Source organism: Anser brachyrhynchus (genome assembly GCF_964034855.1).
Source record: "Anser brachyrhynchus genome assembly, chromosome: 3".
Taxonomy (NCBI): Eukaryota; Metazoa; Chordata; class Aves; order Anseriformes; family Anatidae; genus Anser; species Anser brachyrhynchus.
The window spans coordinates 125,587,212-125,607,937 of record NC_137696.1 but is presented as its reverse complement, the minus strand read 5'-3'; the positions used below and the strand labels follow the sequence as shown (position 1 = coordinate 125,607,937).

The 20,726-nt window shown below is 53.4% G+C and overlaps 2 protein-coding genes across 19 annotated transcripts; both read left to right on the top strand.

Moving 5' to 3' along the window:
* Window positions 1-41: 41 nt before the first annotated feature.
* Window positions 42-14,966, top strand: HADHB (hydroxyacyl-CoA dehydrogenase trifunctional multienzyme complex subunit beta). Of its 8 annotated transcripts, none has more exons than XM_080584234.1 (16): window positions 42-92; window positions 1,306-1,380; window positions 1,761-1,802; window positions 3,306-3,405; window positions 3,618-3,662; window positions 4,889-4,988; window positions 6,222-6,309; window positions 6,874-7,061; window positions 8,469-8,649; window positions 9,625-9,746; window positions 11,307-11,386; window positions 11,476-11,523; window positions 11,914-12,001; window positions 13,394-13,468; window positions 13,908-14,072; window positions 14,720-14,966. In XM_080584234.1, the coding sequence occupies exons 2-16, from the start codon at window positions 1,314-1,316 to the stop codon at window positions 14,753-14,755; spliced, it is 1,425 nt and encodes a 474-aa protein (XP_080440360.1). In that variant the 5' UTR covers window positions 42-92; window positions 1,306-1,313; the 3' UTR covers window positions 14,756-14,966. The 8 variants fall into 8 exon arrangements, with proteins under 8 accessions (XP_080440360.1, XP_080440357.1, XP_080440358.1 ...); XM_080584231.1 differs by having other exon boundaries at window positions 44-92; window positions 1,236-1,380; XM_080584232.1 differs by having other exon boundaries at window positions 77-106; window positions 1,236-1,380.
* Window positions 14,967-15,419: 453 nt separating this feature from the next.
* Window positions 15,420-20,445, top strand: LOC308191628 (sterile alpha motif domain-containing protein 12-like). Of its 11 annotated transcripts, XM_080584246.1 has the most exons (4): window positions 16,253-16,922; window positions 17,555-17,652; window positions 17,891-18,143; window positions 18,239-20,445. In XM_080584246.1, the coding sequence occupies exons 2-4, from the start codon at window positions 17,593-17,595 to the stop codon at window positions 18,241-18,243; spliced, it is 318 nt and encodes a 105-aa protein (XP_080440372.1). In that variant the 5' UTR covers window positions 16,253-16,922; window positions 17,555-17,592; the 3' UTR covers window positions 18,244-20,445. The 11 variants fall into 11 exon arrangements, with proteins under 11 accessions (XP_080440379.1, XP_080440372.1, XP_080440374.1 ...); XM_080584253.1 differs by lacking the exon at window positions 16,253-16,922 and adding an exon at window positions 15,420-16,120 and having other exon boundaries at window positions 17,891-20,445; XM_080584248.1 differs by having other exon boundaries at window positions 16,257-16,776; window positions 17,891-20,445.
* The last annotated feature ends 281 nt before the right edge of the window (window positions 20,446-20,726 follow it).

Here is a 20,726-nt window from a genome sequence, read left to right as displayed (position 1 = left end):
GTGGGGCGCTTTGATCAGGCGGGCGGCGGGGCAGCCCCGGGGGCGGGGCGGGAGCGGGGGCCTGCGTGAGGGGAGGTGGTGGCGGCGCTGGGGTGAGTGGGCTCAGGTGGGGGCGGCGGGGCCGGGCGGGGGGGGCTGCTGAGGGGAGGGGGCGGCCCCGTGAGGGGGTTTCGGGTACGTGAGGGGGCTCTGGGGGCCCTGAGGGGTACGTGGGGGGGGTACCGGGGGGTTTGGTGGTGGGCAGGGCTGGGCAAGACCGTGGGGGGGTTCCTTAGGGGGTGCCCCGGGTGTTGTGGGGAGCTGGTGGGGGGAATGGGGGGGCTGTGAGGGGTCTGAGGGAGGCCTCTGAGGGAGGCCTCTGGGGCAGGGGTGTTAGGGGAGGGAGCGGTGCTGCCCTGCTGAGAGCGTGAGGGAATGGGGCAGCAGGGGCAGGGAGCTGGGGGTCGGCCTCTTGTCACAGATAAATAGGGATAGGACCAGAGGGAATGGCCTCGAGTTGTGCCAGGGGAGGTTCAGGCTGGAAATGAGGAGACATTTCTGCTCAGGAAGAGCAGTCAGGCACTGGGACGGGTTGCCCAGGGAGGTGGTGGAGTCACTGTCCCTGGGGGTGTTCAAGGAGAGGTTGGACGTGGTGCGTGGGGACATGGTTTAGTGGTGACATTGGTGGTAGGGGGGTGGTTGGACCAGGTGATCTTGGAGGTCTCTTCCAACCTGAATGATTCTGGGATTCACTCTGGGGAGGAAAAGCTGCAGACGAGGCTTTGTGTGTGGGGAGGGCTGGGGATCTTGTTTTGGGATGGGCCGCAGGTGGAGCCTGGGGTGCTGGATCCCAGCTCGTTCTGCTCCCCAGGGAGAACGCCGCAGGAGTTACTGGGTTAGCACCAGCAGTTAAAATTAGGGGCAGCGGCGTGAAACGGTGCCAAGGAGAGGGCGTCGGGTGAGTCACGCTGACAGTGATACTGGCTGGGCGCTGGGACAATTTTCCAGGGGGAAGCGGTGGAACAGTTATTGAGGGGGGAGCCTGAAGCTGCCCTGGCTGCTGATAGTAGCAGGCTGGGTCATCGGGGAGAGCGGTGTTTATTTGCAGAGCGTTATAGCAGGCCACAGTTACAACCCGGTCTCCTTGTCTGTTAGATGCTGCTTGAAAAGTAACAGCAAGTAGTTCTTTGTGCTGCTGCTCTCAGCTGCCCTTGGATCACCTTCCCTTTCTTGGCTTTTTTGGCTGCGCGAAGCAGGCAGATTGCTTCTTCTGAAGTTGTTCTGAAGAGGTCAGATTGGACTAACAGCGGTCTTTCCCACGTCTAGATATCAAAATGACTTCCATGCTGACCCACACCATCCGGAACCTCCCTGCTTCTTCAGCATGGGCTGCCAGGGTCTGTAAGTATCTTTGCATTTATTAAAAGCTTGAACTGGGAGGTCACAAAGTTCCGTTTTCCGTGTTAGGGTTGGAGTGGATGCTTGTAGCTGAATCTTTGTTCCGTTGTCATCTGTTTTTTAAACAACTGATTCCATTGCTGACATGTTTGTCCTTCCCCCGTCTTCCAGTGTGGGAAGAATCTTGTGTTACCCTGGCAGTATGAACTACGCCACTTTCTTGAACAGAGTGAAATAAAAAATATCTCACAGATGTGTAGGTGCATGCAGTTGTCTTACTGTGATGTTATCTTTTTTTAACTTTTAATGTTTCTTACAGAAGCTGGAAATGTTTTTAACACTTAAGATTTGACAGATCCTCTTTTTCTTTCCTTGTTTTTCAGTCGCTCGGTCGCTCAGCTGCTCTCCACAGTTGCAGGCTGCAGGTAAGGTGATGGCACCAGGCATCGCAGTGGGTCTGTGCTAACAGGCAGGTCGTGAAGCTGCCTCCCTGTTCCAGACATGTCTCGTCCTGCACAGATCTCAGAAGCGCAGTGCAGTCAGCAGTAGATCAAGAGTGCCCCCCGGAAGGTGCCAACAAGTAAAACTACAGGCGGAGCACTGCAGTGGAGTCCCCCCAAACACGTGAATGCCCCTTGCCCCCAGCAGCTGTGCCCATTGCAGAGCTCACAGTGTGTCCTCACCTGATGGATTACGATTTCTGGTGTCTAAACTGAAAAGCTAAGCCAGGACATTACAGGCTGTCGAGGGGTAACCAGATCTCTTGCCCAGGATGGGACAGGGTTGTCCCTGACTAGGGGAAGCTTGTGAGATTAGCTCTGATGTCCAGTGAGACCAGTAAGAGGCTCGGGTCTTAGTGGATCCACTGACTGCACCGTTACACGGGCTATTAGCTCTGTCTTTCTCTGGGCAGTTGGGGTGATCTGGGGCTCTAGGAGTCACCATGGGCTTGCTCAGGTGGCTGTGATGCTTTGAGCTGCCTGGATTTTGGAAAGGAACCTAAACAGTAGCTCCCCCTTACCTCCTTGGCTTTGTACAGAGAGCCTTGTAAAACCCGTGAACAGTGCCGGAGCTTCATACTTGTGCTTTTGCTTGCTTGAGCACGGTGTTTAGCTGGATTTTATCCACTTTTTTTAAAAAGTATCTTTGTGCTTTAATGGACTGTAAATGGAGCTGCCCCATGTTGTAAATGCTTGCTAAGATTTGCAGGCCTGATTGTGTTAGGAAATTGTCACTGAACTCTTAATCGTCGCTTCGGAAGAGCTCTGGCAGTGGCCTGGTGAATGGTGCTGCATCAGGACACTGCTTTTATCTTGACCCTGGAATCACGGGAGGCCTTAAAGAAAAGTAGCAAGTTACCTGCAGTAACTGAACGCGCTCTTTGCCACTGCTTTCCCAGGGAAGTGCAAGTTGGTTAGTTCCTGAGCTGCGCTGACTGGTCACGAAGTATCTCCCCGTCACCGTGCAGTAAGAGCACATCTGCAAGCAGTTGCGGATTGCTGTTTGTGCTCCTTGCTGCACTGCAGTGAGAGACCGCGTGAGGCCTTATTCTGGCTGCAGGGCTTTGAGTGTGGTCTGCCTCACTCATTTTAGAAGCCGTGCAGCGTTTTTAGAGGTGTCTGTTCTTGCGCTGCTCTTGCCGATGGTAACGGAGACTGCGAGTTTGTGCCTTGGTTCTCTGCCGTGCTGTTGCCTCGGTGTAGCTGTAGAGGAATCTCTCGACTGACGAGGGAAATACTGAGTTGTTAAAGCACTTTCACAGATCATATAATTAACCAGACAGAGACAAGATCACAGCCCAGGTGTCCTACCTACAGTGCTTTTGACTTATGCACTAAAAGACAACATTTTCCATAGTTTTCTGTTAATTTTAACAGCTTTAAGCTTGATGGTGTTCTCGTTAACGGTTAGGTATGCCTCTCTTTTAGCTGTCCAGCCTAAGAGTAAGAAGACCTTAGCCAAAAGTGGTGTGAAGAACATTGTTGTGGTGGAGGGCGTCCGTATTCCGTTTTTGCAGTCTGGCACTTCGTAAGTACAAAATAAGAAAATGCCCGCTCACTTGGTTAACAGTAGAATCATTTTTTGAAAAAAGTTGCCTTACTTGTCATCTTAATGTAATTATTTTTTATGCCTGCAAGCCCAGAAATGACAGATTGCTGACGGTTATCCCGTCTTTATGGAAAAAGTACGGTTTGAAGAAGATTGCCCTTAATTTTCTGCCTTTCTTCTTTATCTTCCAGATACGCGGATCTCATGCCCCATGACTTAGCCAGAGCAGCGCTGCAGTAAGTACGCGGGATGTTAAAAAAGCCCAGAAAACTCTCGTAGAACTGCTGGGGTCCTGGTGTTGGCTCGGTGGCACGCGCAGAGCTGACTGTCTGGTCTTGTCTCTGAGCAGCACTTCGTTTTTCTCGGTCAGCTGCTGCCGTAGTAGGTGGCTGGAGCAGCAGGGTTTGCAATGGGCATGAGTAAAAGTGTGGTGACAGGGAGTTTCATAGTTGTCTCACTTGAACAACTAGTTTATTTGAATTCTGACTGCGTAGTTTTCTAAATACAGAGGCTACTCTTGAGGTGTGCTTAAAATTCAAGGGAAAAACCGTCTGCAATTGAGAGAAAACTGGCAACGAGAGCAGCCAGCTAATTCCGCCACCTTCCTGTCCCTTGGATTCTGTAGCGATTTGACAAGAGCTGCGTGTCTTTAGCAGTGGGATTTTTGTTGTTCAGGCGCAGGGCAAAGTGCTGTTGAGAAGAAAGAAGGCATTACCGGGGAGGAAAGGAGATTTCAAGGCCCGAGGAAGGATTGGGAGGCTGGGTGCAGTCATGTCGAATCTGAGTGCTGCGTTTGGCCAGGGCAGGCTACTGTGGTTGGCAGGCGGGCTGTTAATGCTGCCTGGGGGCTGTGTCCTGGGCGTTGGGGTGGGGGGAGGCTAGGGTGCTGCTGGAGAGAAATTCTTGATGGAAGTGCCTGTATTTTCGTTTTATTTGATGGGTTGCAGTGCGTGAAGCTGTCTGAATCCCACTGTCCTTAATCACTACAACGGAATTTCCTGTGTTGCCATATTTGCCAGGATGTTGTAGCAAATTATGCAATATGTTTCCCAGTGAGCTGGAAAAATGCACTGCTCATTTTCTGCGTCTCTTTGGAAGCTTTACATTTACACCAATGTAATGGGCTTTGGTTTCTCTGGGGCCTTCTTCCTACAATTTGGATGTCACAATTCTCCAAACTGGGGAGGATACTGACAGCCACTTCTGGAGGGAGATAGTGACTGGTTTCATGAAATTAGGTAATAAAGCGTCGTGATACCACTACGATTATTTGCAGCCTGTGGTCAGTTGCACTTGTCATTAAGTACCTGGGCACGCAAGATTTCCTTTGGACCTCTGGCAGCTACAGCCCTGTCGTTGCTGTGTTCTCCAGCCAAGCTAGTGGCAGATAGATGTTTGAGGGCTTGTGGCAACGCCGTTGCTTGCACGGTACGAATTCTCCTTGTTTCTGTCTTCTCCCTAGGGGCTTGCTGAACCGGACCAGTGTCCCAAAGGATGTTGTTGATTACATTGTTTACGGCACGGTGATCCAGGAAGTGAAAACGAGCAATGTTGCCAGAGAGGTGGGTTACGTGCACTGTTTCTTCTGTTTCTTCATTCTTCTAGAATGAAGATAACAAGCCCTTGCGAAAAAAGTCCAGTGTACCTTGGCTTTAGGAATATAAGCTAGTTGGGCCAGTATTGGCAGACAGGTAACTGTGTGGGGCTCTGCCCCTTGTTGAAATCTGCCCAATATGAAGCATGTTTTAATTCTCTGAAGCCTCTGCTTGATTCTTGCCTGAAAGGGAAGCTTTTGTTGGTGACTGCTGATCACTCAGCTCTAATTACCAATCAGACTCAAAGGCTGGTGTGTCCAAAGTAGTTGGGAGGACCAGAGCATGCTGTGATGGATTGCTTTGTATCTATTTACTTCAGTTGCCTGGTCAGGTGCAGCGTTTGAATGATCCGAAATGCAGTAGCTTAGTTGCCCTTCCTTCTGGCAGGCAGAACACCCAATTCGCGCGTTATACACGGAAAGAGGTTGGTCTGCTGCAGGAATGTGATGCGGGTGGCATGTGATTTTCTGTTATTCTCTGCAACCCGGCGAAACGATTACGTAACGTGCTGGAAAGGGTTCGGAGATTATGAGGCTCCCCAGTTCCATCGGCAGCTTTAGCCTTGTGTATGCAAATACTTGCTTTGGTCACCTGCCAGTCAGATGAGGCCGCGGTTTAATTTTAACTTGGGAACAAGTGGTGAACTTTAAACCAGTTGGCCACGTCTCAACTAGGGAAGGTCTTGCTGCGAGCAATTTTCCTGTGCTGGGTCAGACGAGACTGCTTGCTGAACTGCAGATGTTTTCTGTTCTGGCTGAAGCAACTCGCAGCGCCTTGTCCTAAGGGCTCTAAATAACTCTTTTCACGTGCCACCTTTGCAAATAATGTGAAGCAAAGGCCACGTTAGGTGCTTGAAAGCTCTCTCAAAGTGATGAGGCGTGCACTTAGTTTGTCCCTGGTGATCACACAGCCTGACTGAGAGCCCTGAGAGGGGGACAGCTGCCTTCTCCAGTTCCCAGAGTCCAGGGAGGGGAATCGCTGCTGCAGTAGCTGGCTGAGTGGGAACTCAGAATCACAGAATCATCTAGGTTGGTAGAGACCTCCAAGATCACCTAGTCCAACCTCTGACCTAACGCTAACAAGTCCTCGAGGTGCTTGTTTTCAGCTTAGTCTGCAAAGGCGTGTTGCTGGGCAGGAGGCAGATCTGGCCCCGTGGAGCAAAAGGTGCAGGTTTTAACAGTTGTTCTTTGTCGCTCGTAGGCTGCCTTGGGAGCTGGCTTTTCTGACAAAACTCCAGCCCATACAGTCACCATGGCTTGCATTTCTTCAAACCAGGCTATGACCACAGGTACGTTGGCTGGAAGAACAAGCTGTGGTTTGAAACCGAGCTTGGCAACTCCTCTCCGTCCCTCAGCTAGCTCATGCTGCTTAGTGAACGTAACTAAGCAGGCGAAGAAATTCTGGAACAGAAGAAAGACTGTGAACTAACAAAATGCACTACAAACTGAGCACCTGCGATTGGCCTGCCAGCAGCTTGGCTCTGTTTGCGCTCAGCCACAGACTCTGCTCAGTATCCGAGTTAGCTTGGGAGGTAAAGACTAAATCTTGATAAGGAAGTCGCTGCCTTTCAGGCTACTGTCATCTTTGGTTAAGCCTGGGCAGAGGAGAAAAAAATTGGCATCACTGGGAATGCTCTTCTCCCACACTGTGCCTGACAAAGGAAGCAAAATCACAAAACTAGTGTGCTTCATAAAATGTCTGTTTGTCCTGCTCTGTCTCAGTTAAACACGTGCTGTATCCCTTGGCCAAAGCCGGAGGCTGGAGAAGGACATAAAATATAGTGTGCTAGGCACTAATGAGGTAAGCGTTGCTTCTCCCCGCAGCCCTCATGGCAAGCTGTCTCTTCCTGCAGGCGTGGGTTTGATCGCAGCTGGACAGTGCGATGTCGTCGTAGCAGGGGGTGTGGAGTTAATGTCGGATGTTCCCATTCGTCACAGCAGGAAGATGAGGAAGACTATGCTCACTCTGAACCGAGCCAAGACCTTGGGCCAAAAGCTCGCTGTGATTTCCAAAATTCGCCCTGACTACTTTGCTCCTGAGGTATTTTTTTTTTGCAGGCATTTAGACGCTATTAAAAACCATTAAAACTTACTAATCTAAAAACTAAACTGTTTTATAAGGAGGTGTGAAACAAGTTGGCTCAGGTAATTTTTTAGCTTCACTGGAGAGCATACATGGATTTAAAAAGGGCTAAGGTGGCTTCCCGTGGCTCTCCTTTATTGGATCTCTGTGATTTACATTAAAGCTACAGTTGTCTGATGCAGCTTGTAGCATTCGTGACTCTCCGCTGTGTTTTGACTTTGTCTTCTTACATGTTGGTCTTCAGGAAACCTAATTTACTTCAACATTTCAAGCCTCCTCCCTCTTCCTGCGGCTCCTGGCCAAATTGTGTGCTGGAGACTAAAAAATGGAAGCTTTTTTCCATCAATTCGTAGCTCATGGCATTGTCATAAAGCATCAGAGGAATTCTTGTTTCCTAAATAATGAAGTGGAAATGAAGCTCAGGAAAGGCGCATCCTTAGTATAATAATGTAGTTACTGTTTGATTAATGCCTCTTAAATATTGCCTTATGATTGCTGTTCCCAGCCACGTCCTGCTGGGTGCTGAATGTGTTCAGTTCCCATGTTTGGGCCCCGATGAGAACGGGTAGCCTGCTGGTTAGTGTCAAGAGCCTGCTGTAGAGGGGGCCACTCTTGCCTCTCTCCTGAGGTCATGAGGGAGGTGAATTACGGCATGGTGGAGGTTGGGAGGAAGAGCACTTCTCTCCAACGCCACCAAACTCTTCACAAGAAAACCGTGCGTGTCTCTCCTGCTGGTCACCTTTAGCTGGAGTGCAGGGAAGCACAGTGTACATGTAGCAGAGATGAGATCCAAAGTCTAAATAATATATTAAAATTGCAGACTTAAATGCATGCAGGGATTTCCTGGGTGCTGCCGGAAGAATAAAAGCTAAGCTGAACTCACGTGCTGTCTCTGGCTTTGCTTGTGGAGGTGTTTAGCAGAAGCTGTTAAGGTCCCAGGATAGGTTTTTTAACCAGGATAGGTTAATTAACCCAGGATAGGTTAATCTTGGCCCAAAAAGTCCAGTCACCCCTCCTGGGGAGCCCTTGTTACATTCACAGAGCACCATGTGCATATCCAGCGTGGTTCTCGAACCCCTGGATTTAGCTGCAGCCTGGATCTCACTTTATCCATTTTTTCTGAAATCATACGCTTTGAAAGTGACGATTCTTCTCATGCCAGAACTGACTCGGTCAAACGTACGGTGCCGCCTGTTATTTGCATAGCTCTAATATCGACAGCTCAGCTGAAGGAATGGAAGGGCCTCGTTCACTGACTGCGGGGCTTAACCAGCTTCCGAACTTAGTGGCGTTTCGTAAACCACCCGTAACTGCTGCGGGGAGAGGCATTTCTGTGTGCTGACTTTATTTTATTTTTTTTTGTAGCTCCCAGCTGTGGCCGAGTTCTCCACCAGCGAGACCATGGGGCACTCTGCTGATCGCTTGGCTGCTGCCTTCGCAGTTTCCCGTGTGGAGCAAGATGAGTACGCCCTCCGCTCTCACACGCTAGCCAAGAAAGCCCAGGACGGAGGCTTGCTGCTCGATGTGGTACCCTTCAAAGTGCCAGGTAAAAGTGCACGTATTTCACTGCTAGCACACACCAGTTAAATAAGGAAGTGCTTTATTAAGAAGAGGAGAGGAAGCACTGGGGACCAATTCATAACATTCCGTGTATGTTACAGATTTTAACTTTTTGGTACGCCCTCTCTGGCTCCCTGGAAGACTACTAAAAGAGCTTGTTTCTAGATACACATATCTGAATTTATAAACATATCCTTGCATATCTGAATTTTGTAGTATCCATCTTGTATCCTTGCTAATGTGATGACAGAGCAAGGAAAATCAGAACTGATTTTTATACCCCGAGCTATCAACAACAAATAGAAATAAGCAACAAATTCATGCTGGTCTGATGAATTCAGGTGCTGGGTAGGAACACCGAAAATATGATCCACTTGCTGGACCCCAGTTCACCAGGCCTCACAAGCATTGCTCAGATGTGAAACGGGCTGGGCACTTTAATTTGGGGCACTTTTACTCTGTACTTAGTTTCCTAATGAGACCTTGGTTTTACAGTTCTGCAGTTTCATGCTGTCTTTATACTAGAATTGGTGCTTTTTGTTAGCTGGTGTGTTTAAGCAGTCAGTATAGCTGAAGATGCATGTATTTGGTTCTTGCCAGCACTCTCACTTCCTCAAAACTTGGCACATAAGCATATACTGATATAGATCCAGCTCTCCAATTTAGGCTTTATAATCTCTATTTAAAGTCTTTTTATCAACTGGGCTTTCTGTGCGGTATTTTTTCCTTATTGTAGATAGACCGTAGCACTTCATTTTTTTTTTGGTCTTTAAAGAGAAAGTAAAGCAGCTTCAATTTTTAAGTGATATTTTTGGCCATGTTAAATAGCTTGATACTGCAAATGGATTTTCCCTTTTTCTTCCTCCAATCTGTCATAAAAAGCATAATTTTCTGATTTTTTTTTCTGAAGTCCTGATGTACAAATTCATGTTTGCTGAACTTTATTTTTAATCATCAACAGGCAGAGATACGGTTACCAAAGATAATGGGATCCGCCCTTCCTCAATGGAGCAGATGGGCAAGCTGAAGCCAGCTTTTGTCAAACCATATGGAACTGTCACAGCTGCCAACTCATCCTTCCTGGTAAGGTGTTCGTGAGCCAGCCGGGGAAACTCTGGTTTGCCCTCTGCCTCCACAGGCACGTAGACTCAGCTGGTGTAATCTGCGGGAATGAGTTGTCTCCTTTGTGGTATCACCTGCTATAAGATTTTTTTTTTTGTAGTGAACTTGGGGACTGGATTGTTTTGTTTTCAAGTCAAGAATTAAGCCCCTGAAATTGTTTCTTTTTACATGTTTGCCTTTCCATAGCTGTGTCTCTTGAAAAAGAAACCTGGGGTTGATTTGTAGAAATTCTGTTCCAGGATGAGATCAATCACGTTGTAAGTCTAGAAGTTGGTAGTTTTGGACTAAGCTCATCACGTTAGGGCTTACCCTGTAACGCGCAGAGAGGAAGAGGAGATTTCTCTAGCACATCTGTGATGGAGCCCTCTTCCATGTATGCTCCTTGCCTTCTCTCTAAGGCTTCTAAGCTAAGCTCTTTTCATAGAATCATTTAGGTTGGAAAAGACCTTCAAGATGACATCAAGTCCAACCATCAACCATGCTGAAATCTAAAGTAGTTTTGTGAATTAGGTGAGGTGTGTCTGGGTCCCAGTTCCTGAGACTCGACAGAGGGTGATTGCCACTGGCAGTCTCCCACAAAGAGCTTGAAGGCACAGTCTTGTTTCTGCGTGCAGCCCTGACAGTTTCTTGTGTGTTTAAAAGGCTGTCCCACAGTTTGTGATGAGCACAACTGCTGCTAAAGCAGCAGTGATACCAACTCCTTAAGGTTCAGGGGGACTCGCAGAGGCCTGATAATGCCATAGCCTTGGTATTAGGAACACTTGAAACACTGCTGGTGTGCTGCACGCAGCAGAGCTGTAGGCCAGGCTGGACTGTTATCCCAGAAAGGAGTGATCATGTTGCCAAGGCCATGATGTTCCTTTTTGCAGTGTGTTGAGCCTGTGGCTTTTGGCATCCCAGAATTATACCCCAGTTTGGGGATGGGGCTGAATGAACAGGTGTGTTTGGTCCTAAGGACCGATAGTGCAGCTGGGCACCTCTGTCCTGCTTGAAACCAGAGGGAGTCGTGGACTGTAAGGAGGTGCTCCAGCAGGGTGTGCTTGCATCATTCGGAGGTTGTCTGTCCATCCGCTCAGTCAGGCAGACTTGTCCTGTGTCACAGGGCTCCTGCACGTGCTGGAAAATAAATAATTCCTCATAAAATCCTCGTCCCGCGTGAGGCCTGTGGGTGTAGCTCGGGCAAACGGGAGTGCAAGCTGGGGATTCAGTTCGGCAAGGCAAGCAATGGGGATGCAGTGGCCCGGACGTTTTCCTGCTCAACCTGCTGTTGGGAACCCGCTGTTAGCAGGGGGGTTGGGCTCGATGATCTCCAGAGGTCCCTTCCAACCCCTACAACTCTGCGATTCTGTAACAGCAAAGCCAGCTTTGCAAATCTTGGAGCGCTGTGGCAGAGCCTGGCAGCCCTGGCTATGTTTGGGTCTCTCTGAGGGGCTGCTCCGCGGGGTTGTCAGGCTCCTTTTGTGCCCGGCGTGCGCCCGCTCGTCGGGCAGCGGCCTCACTGGGTTCTTCTGCCTGTTGCAGACGGACGGCGCCTCGGCAATGCTGATCATGTCTGAAGAGAAGGCTCTGGCGATGGGGTACAAACCGAAGGCCTACCTAAGGTAACAGAGGGGCTGCTGTATGCAGGGTCTGAAGCCCGCTCTCGTTTCCTTCTCCTCCTTCCGTTACTAACAGCATTTCTCCTCTGCAGGGACTTTGTGTATGTGTCCCAGGACCCAAAGGACCAACTGCTGCTGGGGTAGGTGGCGATGACGAATAGCCTCCCCTAACAGCCCGAACTTGTACAACGGCCTTGACTTGCCATTGCATGTTTGGTCCTGTTTTTTCTCGTTGTGCCTTCTCACGAAGGTGTGAGAGCTGGTGTGGGAGGTGTGACTTGGCAGGGCGGGTGGCTAACGCGGGAGAGCAGCAGTGGCAGAAATATCCACCCTGGTTTGCTGGGGGGCGTCGCAGCACGTTGGTGCTGGTGGTAGTTCCTGGGGCTGTTTCAGCCAGAGTGGGAAAGGCAGAGAGCCGTACCGTGCATCCTAGGGAGATGGGATGTAATGTGGCTTCCTGCAGAAAAATGGGAATGATAATGGGAGGAAACGTATTCATGTGCGACTCCTGGTTCTTATCTCTTCTTCAGTCCAACATATGCAACGCCCAAAGTGCTGGAGAAGGCTGGTCTAACCATGGCTGATATCGATGTGTTTGAATTCCATGAAGCCTTTGCTGTAAGTATCTCTGAACACCAAGGCTCCCTCTAGCTGTAAGATGCCGTTCTGTAGACAGACTTTTGTTTTTTCACTTGTGTTGGTGAAAGCACTTGTTAAGATCTTCCCTGAATGTAGATATGTAAGTGGAGTATATATATAGTTAATAACCAACATTTTATGTGCTGACACAATCCATTGGAAGGATGGCTTATGTTGCTTGAGGTCACCAAGGGAGTACAGGTTCTTCAAGAAACCATGTAAAAAAATCTTAAGTCACCAAGATCCTTGTATGAAGGAAACCACTTCTGCAGGTCATCTACTAACAGGTTAGGATGTGTTAATTTGGTGACATGGCTTGCTAATTGGACAGTGTCTTTTTCTAGCTAAATGACACCAGGTTGTGTGGTGCAGTCCACACGCTGGAGGGAAGTGATGCCATCCAGAGGGACCTGGACAGGCTGAGAGGTGGGCCTGAGTGAACCTTGTGAGGGTCAACAAGGCCAAGTGCAAGGTCCTGCACCTGGGCCGGGGCAATCCCAAGCACAAATCCAGGCTGGGTGAGGAATGGATTGAGAGTAGCCCTGAGGAGAAGGACCTGGAGATGCTGGTTGACAAGAAGCTCAATGTGAACCGGCAATGTGCGCTTGCAGCCCAGAAAGCCATCCGTACCCTGGGCTGCACCAAAAGCAGCGTGGCCAGCAGGGCGAGGGCAGGGATTGTCCCCCTCTGCTCTGCTCTTGTGAGACCCCACCTGGAGCCCTGCGCTCAGCTCTGGGGCCCCCAGCACCAGAAGGACACGGAAGAATTAGAACGAGTCCAGAGGAGGCCACAGAGATGATCCAGGGGCTGGAGCACCTCTCCTGAGGGAGACCAGGGCTCCAACTGAGGGAGCTGGGGTTGTTCAGCCTGGAGAAGAGAAGGCTCTGGGGAGACCTTACAGCGGCCTGCCGGTACCTAAAGGGGGCTGCAGGAGAGCTGGGGAGGGACTCTGTCAGGGAGTGGGGAGATGGGACAAAGGGGGAATGGTTTTACACTAAAAAAAAAGGTAGGTTTAGATTATGTATAAGGAGGAAATCTTTCCCTCCAAGGGCAGCAAGGCCCTGGCGCAGGCTGCCCCGAGGAGCTGGGGGTGCCCCATCCCTGGCAGTGCCCAAGGCCAGGCTGGATGGGGCTGGGGGCAGCCTGGGCTGGGGACAGGGGTCGTGCCCATGGCAGGGGGCTGGAACTGGGTGATCCTTAAGGTCTGTGATTCTACGGTTGAGTTAATGTTGGCTAACGGAGTTGCTCCTGTAAAATGCTTTTTTCAGTTGGCTGTATTAGTTTTGTGGCTGGAGCTGATCTTGGGGTATCTCCTGTTTGCTAGCACTGTCTGTAGGCTTTCCTTAAAGTCTGCCCTCCCTTCCCTTTCAGGGGCAGATACTGGCTAACTTGAAAGCTATGGATTCAGACTGGTTTGCACAAAACTACATGGGCAGGAAGTCAAAGGTAAGCACGCAGCCAGGATGTCTTTGTATTTCGTTTATACTCAGCATTGTTGGATTCCACGTCGTGGCTAGAGCTGCTGTCATGTTCTGTGAGGGGCAGTAATGTTTCCTGAGCTCTGGGCCGGTGAATCCCAGCGTGAGAAGTTTCTGTGGGAGTGGAGGCATTCCCATTGCCAGCAGGTGGGGACCTAGAGCCGCAGCAGGAATTAAAGCGGTAGCTGGGGCTCAGAGCTCCTGTATTCCTTCCGACAGCACGGACTGTACCTGCCTGACTGGGGGTGGAGCAGTAAAGCTCTTGGTGTAGTTCTGTGCCATCATCAGGCACTTGCACATGCTGAGGAACGCTTCCCAGCAGCCCAGGCTGGCTGTGGGGGTTCGGTATTGTCGCAGTCTCCTTCCAGACAGGCGATTATTACGTGTGTCCCTCCGTGTTCCTGCAGGTTGGAGCCCCTCCTCTGGAGAAGTTCAACACCTGGGGCGGCTCCCTCTCGCTGGGACATCCTTTCGGTGCCACTGGCTGCCGCCTTGCAATTACTGCTGCCCACAGGTTGAAGAAGGAGGGAGGGCAGTATGGCCTGGTTGCTGCCTGTGCCGCAGGAGGGCAGGTAATGATGCCGTGGGGTCTGTCACTGTTCCCTTGGAAGCTCCCTCCGCCCTGACCACCTACGAGTCCCTCTGGCCCAGCAGGAGAATCACCCGGGGATGCAGCGTGTTGCTGCCTGTGGGATACACAGGGGAGGGAGAGGTTTCTGCCATGTTCTCAGGGGTTTGTGTGCTGGCGCTCAAAACCTTCCCAAATTTTGGCTGGCGAAGGGTCATCCTTCCAAATCTTGGGAAGAAAGATCTTTACAAGAAAAATGGGTGGGAGATGGGCTGTGCCTGGTTGCCGTCAGCAGTCGAGGCTGTGGATGGGAGCCCTGGTTCAGCGTTGTGCTGACTGGAGGTCATTCTGTAGGAACCCAGCCCGGGTGGGTAACCCGAGGGCCTGGCCCTGGCTCTCTCCTCACTGAGTGCTTTACGAGCTGCCTTGGGAGCAGCGTGGTGCGCTGATCAGCCGGGCTGCTGCCTCGGCACTCGGAGCAGCCCTGTGCTGTCACGGAGCTGCCAGAGCAAATCCTGGTGGTGAATCGGCTCTGGGCTCTTACCTCACCTTTGTTTTAATAAGGGCGGGAGATGGGCATCTCCTGTTGACTCCTGCCTGTAACACCTAGTCCTTTCTGTGACCGTTCTCTCTCTCTCTCTCCATTTCTAGGGGCATGCAATGCTAGTGGAACTCTACCCTCAGTAATGGGACAAGGGACTGCTGAACGAGTATTCATGTGTCCTGTGCCTGGCAATGCCATTTCAATGCACTAATAAAAACATACAAGCGATCCTTCTTGGAAAGGATTTTTGGTGGCCTTTGTAAATACCTTCTAGCTACACTGCTGGTAATTTTCAGCTAATAAACGCACTCTAAGACATATTCCCGGTCGAGGAAAATAAAAAGTTAATATGGCTCTTAGTGTCTCCAAGGTCCTTGTAACCAGTCTGATTTCTACTGTAATTCTTTGGTAAGCAAGATTTATTTTTTTTTTCCCTGGAAAAAAAAAAGTGATTTCCAAGTGGTGTACAAAGAATGAAGCTCAGAGATGGAGATCCATAAAGTGCTGAGTGGCGGCAGGCTGAGATGTGAGGTAACGTGCCGTTGTCGGGAGTAACAACTTCTTCAGAAGCAGGCTTAAATTCAAGTGGCTGACCTGGTTCAAAGGGGGAGGTTTGCTGCACGATGTCTGAACAGCATGGAATTAGCAAATTGCCTCTGAGAATTGAGTGTCACTGATGTTTGCCACAATAAACCAGGAAAAAAAGTTTGGCTTGTGTTTTTTTTTTCCTCTCTCCCTTCTCCTTGCCTGAAAGGTGTGGGCTTTGGGTTCCAAGGTTGAACCAGGTATTTGCTTCCACAGCTTCCACAGCTTCCACAATCCACCTCGAGTTCCTGTGCCCAACTGAGTCACCAAAGTAACGTGTGCTTTTCAGGCATAACTCATGCTTCTCTGTGGCACCCTAATTACACATTTTTGGTGTCTGGTGTTTTTAAAATTGAGAAATAGGGACAGGATAACACTTGGGCAGAAGCAAGCTGGTGACAAACATCAGTTCTGCAGACTCATCTTTCTCCCAAGATTTTAGGAACATGAGATGGTTCTTGCCCTTTTGGTTAACGTTCTCAGTTATTTTCCTCCCTCATCTTTTCATGTTTTTGTTGTGACGAGGGTGGCTTGGGTTATGCCAGGCAACACAGAATCTTCCTGCAAAAATCTTTGGCTCCCTTGTATGGAAGGAACCGCCTCAGCAAGTCACCTGCTGCTGAGCAGCCCTGCAATTGTGGAGGCAAAGCCGCGATAAGAGCTGGGTGGGACGGCGGGCGGTGCCTGCGTGGCGGTGGCTGGAAATCTTGTGCGGCGTTGCTGCTCCGCGCTGTGCAGCGAGGTGGCTGCGGGTGGGAGAGAACCTGAGGAGAAGGGGCAGCGCTTTGGTTTCCTATAAGCACCTCGTGTGCTTCGGGGTCAAGCACCGGCAGCAGTGGACTTGGCGTCCCAGCAGAGGGAAGCTCTGCAGAGCTGAGCTGGGGGCAGCTCGCAAGGGGCTCTGCGCAGCGGCCCCCCGGGAGGTGCGTGCAGGCTGCGGGCTGCGGTCGGACCGTGCTGGGCAGCCGGAGTGGCTGAAAATCAGTTCCTCTGCCCACGTTTGGGTAGCTGGGTACGTCCACGTCACGAAGAGCTTCACGGGGCGGAGGTCCCTTTGGGGCCTGGGGATGGGCGTGGTGGTTGGAGAACAGGGGCTGATCCACACCGGCCTTCCCGTGCTTCCGAGCCGGTTGGGGTAGGACGGTGTAAAGTAGCACCACTGCAATCCCCGGCCTTCCCACACGCGTAGGAGCGTGTTCCCAGGGCTCTGTCAGCGAGGAAGTCCTGGGAGCTCTGCGTGTACCTGGCTGCACAAGACCTTTTTTTTTTTTTTTTTCTTTCCCCCTCCCACAGCTGGAAGTTGCTTAATAACTCGGTGCACTCCTGCTTCGCGGGATGTGTTGAGTTAAACAGCCTTTAAAGAGACGTATCGCCACCCGACAGAAATGCGTGGGTGCTTGCTTTGTTACCGGGGCTGGCCCTGCCGGCGTGGGCACTCACCTGTCCCCAGGAGCCCGCCGGGGCTGCGTGGAAAGGGGGGCACAAGCGCCGGGGGCTGTTGCAGGTACGGGCAGGGCTGCAGCCCTTCGGGATGTGACTCATCCTCGGGGCTCGCCCTGTTCTGGAGCTCACGCTGGAGGTGAGGCTGCTCCGGTGCGTCCCACGTCGACCTGTACGGGTACACGAGGGCTTTCACCCCGTGGGACGGGCCGCGATGGGCCCATCCTGCGCCTAACGGGGACGGGAGAGGGGGGAGCCTTTGCAGAGCTCCTTCGCCTGGTCGCGGTAAGGACGCTGCCCTGCTCTGCGCTCCTCTGACCCCCCGGGAAATGTCGTGTCTGGCTCTGGCCGGGGTCTCACCGGCCCCTGGGGAGGGTGCAGCCAGGGCTGGGGTAGCCAAGAGGAAGGGAGGGGGGGCAAGATTCGAGCTTGCAGAGCAGCCGCACCCCCGGCAGCCTTGCGGTGCTGTTGGGGTGCCCGCGTGCGGCTGTGCCTGCAGAGGGAGGGCCCGGGCAAAGGTTTCTTTTGCTCTCCTGCTTTTCCGTGCGGTGGGTTCCTGCTCGACCCAGGGCAGAGGCGTGAGGTCGACGGGTGGTGGGGAGGAGAACGTTGGGCTGGGGAAGGGGTCCTGGCTGGGTTGGGGGCGCCAGGGCACGCCGGAGCCCCCCCGGGCTTGCGGAGGTGGTGGGGAGCCGGAGCTGGTCTCACTTCCCGGGTGTGCCTGGCTCTGCGCGCCCACGCGGCGGGACGGGCGCTGGGGCCTTGTCCCAGCTCCAGCCCAGGGGGGCATGAATTGGGTGGGCAGGAGGGGTCTGCACCGGGGGAGGGGGGGAGGGCAGCCACCACACCCCGGGGACGGTGTGGAATAGGGGTGCAGGGGGCTGTGCTCACCCCAGCTTTTGCAGCCCCCTTTGCAGGGAGCCCCGGCTGCCCCCACGCCCTGCCGGACCCCCACATGGACGCCGAGGTGCAGGATGGTGCTGAGGCGCTGTCGGAGGGATGTCCGCTGGCCGAGGTGAGCGAGGGCAGGGGCTGGGGGCTGGAGCCTCCGCGGGGGAGAGGGGGAGACCCCACGGGGATGTGAGCGCCGGCACCAGCATGGGCAGGGGGATGGCAGAAGGGTCGCATTTCGGGGAGGGGTGGAATTTGGGCATGGAGCAGCCAGCCTGACCCCATATCTCCCACGGGGCTGGGGGGACAGGCTGGGGGGGGGCGAGGGGACACCCCAGCTCAACCCTCTCTTCCCGGTGCAGGTATCGGAGGGGCCCCCGGCGCAGTGGACGGTGCCGGAGGTGTGCGCCTGGCTGGGTGCGCGGCGCGGGGACGGGGACCTGGCGCAGCTGGCGGCCGAGCACGCGGTCACCGGCCGGGCCCTGCTGCGACTGACCGAGGGGACCCTGCGGCGCATGGGGGTCGCCCCCCGCAGCCGGCGCCGGGAGCTGCTGCGGGAGCTGCTGGGGCTGCGGCTGCAGCAGGAGCTGGAGGAGCTGCTGAGCATCGCCGGGGGTGAGCATCCCCCGTAGCGCATCCACGGGGGGCACCGGCTGTGATGATGCCGCGGGGGGTCCCCCCAGATGGACTGTGGTCACCTCTGTCCCCAGAGTGACGTGGACGAGAGCTTGTGGGCAGGGAGGTGATGCCACGGGATGACAAAGCGGCGGCTGGAATTAAGAACGCAACATGGCAACGGTGCTGGAAGGAGTCCCGAGGCCACCGTGTCCCCCAGAAAAGCCCAAACCTGGCTGGCTGGCAGGGCTACACGAGGAGAAGGTGCCTGCCCTCGCCCCTCGCCCTGTGAGCCACCCGCTGCTGGGTGACACCGGCTCCCACAAGGTGCCACTGCGCCCTGCGGGGTGTGGGGAGCCCTGTGGCAATAACGCAGCAGGGACCGTCCCCAGCCACCGGATCCTGCTGCAACCCCAGGGTGTGAGGGATACAGAGAGGGGACACGGAGGTGTCACACCTTCCTTGGCTGTGCGTGGGAGCAGCACATCGATGGGGGAGCCCACGAAGGAGGTGCCAGGGCACCCTCTGCCTCCGACCCCGGGGCTGGCGGGGTGCACAGAGCAACGGGGCAGGGCTGAGGGCCTCAATAAACGTGGCGGGAGCCGTGAAACCACCGTAGTGGCTGTGCTTGAGGGACCTGCCGCCTCCCAGATGGCGAGGAGAGGCAGCCTGGGCTGTGGGCACGAGGTAGAAGGGTCCCCGCTCCTGAACTGCCCTCTTTGCTGGGAGCCCATCGCACCCATGCCCGGCTCACGCACCCCTCGTGTGCCTGGCTCCCCCGGTGGTCCGGGGCACAGCCAGGGCAGCCTGAGGGTGCCAGCATGGTGGGTGACAGGGGAGTCAGCGGGTGATGGGGGCTTACTCCCAATTTGCCCATTCTGTTCTGCGAGGAGCAAGGGGCTGGGGTTTGCAGGGGGCTGGGGCTTGCAGAGGGCCGGGGGACCCCGAGCTCACGGGGCAGTGGAGCACCGGCCGGGGCCAGGTCCTGCTGCTCCCCTGCATGGACCACAGCTTGTTTCACGCCATGCCATCTGGTTTTGTACCCGTTTGTACTTTTACTCCTGTAGTCCTTGCTGGCAAGGCTCCCCAAATCTCACATCCCCAAATCCCAAATCTCACCTCTCCTAATCCCAAATCTCACCTCCCAGAATCCCCACAGGGACTCTGCTCAGCCCCGGCAGCACCAGGCCCCTTTGGGGCTGTTTCCCCCCAGGAGAAACCCCAAGCTTAGCGGTTGCAGTTTCGGGGCTCTGGCTGCTCCTTTTCGCAGTGACCGGGGCAGTGCTGTAGGGGTGGTGCGGCTGCAGGGTGGCCGCATGTCCCCGAGGGTCTGCCTGGCCTGGGGACTGCCCTGCTCCCCTGCAAAGTGGATTTGGTCACCGTGGGAGGGTGGAGAATGCAGAAACTGCTGGAGAGCACAGCCTGGGAGGACGTGCTCACCCCTCTCACACCCAGTGTGCAGCTGGGGCTGTGCCAAGCTATGGTAGAGGTGCTGAGGCAACGCCAGCTGTGCTCTCTGCATGCATGGTACCACAGCAGGGTGGTGGGGAGGCACTCCTCGTGCCTGTGCCTCCTTCTCTCCATCTGCCCAAACACTCAGAGCTGCTGAGCATCCCCGGGGCTGCCTGAGCATCGCTGGATTTGCGTGAGCATCACCAAGCAGCCTGTGTCCAAGCATCGTCTGGGGGCTGCTGGGGCATTCTGGAGCATCCCTACGACTGCCTGAGCTTCACCAGGACTGCCCACGCAAGCCTGGGGCTGCCCGAGCACCCCTGGATTTTCCTGAGCATCCGTGGGGCTGCCTGAGCCCTGGGAGCTCCAGGAGCTTCGGAGCACTGGGGAGCTAGGGGCTCTCGGTGCGAGTTTCTTGTTGGGAGCAACTTTGATGTATTTGCACAACTCTGAGCATTTACTGGGTTTATTTGTAAGACTGATATTTTTCTCTTCTGCTCCAGAAATAGTATTGTGGAAAAGATTCACCTGCTTGCCACTTTGACCTGTGAGCGGCAGCCTGGCACCGGTAACGGAGGCTGTGCTGGAGGGCGGGTGCCCGAGGGCGTCCCAATCCCCGTCCCCACTTGCTGCCACCCCACCGTGTCCCTGCTGGTCTGCAGCACCCTGCCAGAAGGCTGCTTGAAACATCCCTGTGGCCACAGCAGCTGGTTGCTTATTTAATGACTAATGGCTCTGCCAACTCTAGGGCTAACACTAGTTTTAGGAAGGCAAAAATTACAGCAGGGGGATTTGCTTATTGGTTTTACTTCGTGGATTAAAAGCCCCAATTGCAATTTGAGCCAGCTGAGCTGCAGCTTGTAGTGGTTTTTCTTTCCCTCCCCTTCTGTTCATCTCTTTCTTTTTTCTATTCCTGTTTTCCTTGGGAGCTGGAATGATGATGGCTTTTTAAGACAAAACTCACGGAGATGTGTGCATCTTTGTTTTCTGCAGTGCTAGGTAACCTCTGCAGCACCAGGGCCAAATTTTGGGTATGGGGCTGCAGAGCCACGGGAGAGAGCTGGGGGAGCACCACGGCCAAACCCTGCCCGCTGGAATATTCTGCAGTTCTGTCATCTAATTGAGGCTCTT

Bases quoted from the DNA above. Each gene is read 5' to 3' on its own strand.
- LOC308191628 (XM_080584253.1), top strand. From the start codon at position 17,593: ATGGACGCCGAGGTGCAGGATGGTGCTGAGGCGCTGTCGGAGGGATGT. The intron at 17,653-17,890 runs GTGAGCGAGGGC...TTCCCGGTGCAG, and splicing joins AGGGATGTCCGCTGGCCGAG to GTATCGGAGGGGCCCCCGGC.
- HADHB (XM_080584234.1), top strand. From the start codon at position 1,314: ATGACTTCCATGCTGACCCACACCATCCGGAACCTCCCTGCTTCTTCA. The intron at 3,663-4,888 runs GTAAGTACGCGG...TCTTCTCCCTAG, and splicing joins TTAGCCAGAGCAGCGCTGCA to GGGCTTGCTGAACCGGACCA. The intron at 11,387-11,475 runs GTAACAGAGGGG...TCTCCTCTGCAG, and splicing joins AAACCGAAGGCCTACCTAAG to GGACTTTGTGTATGTGTCCC.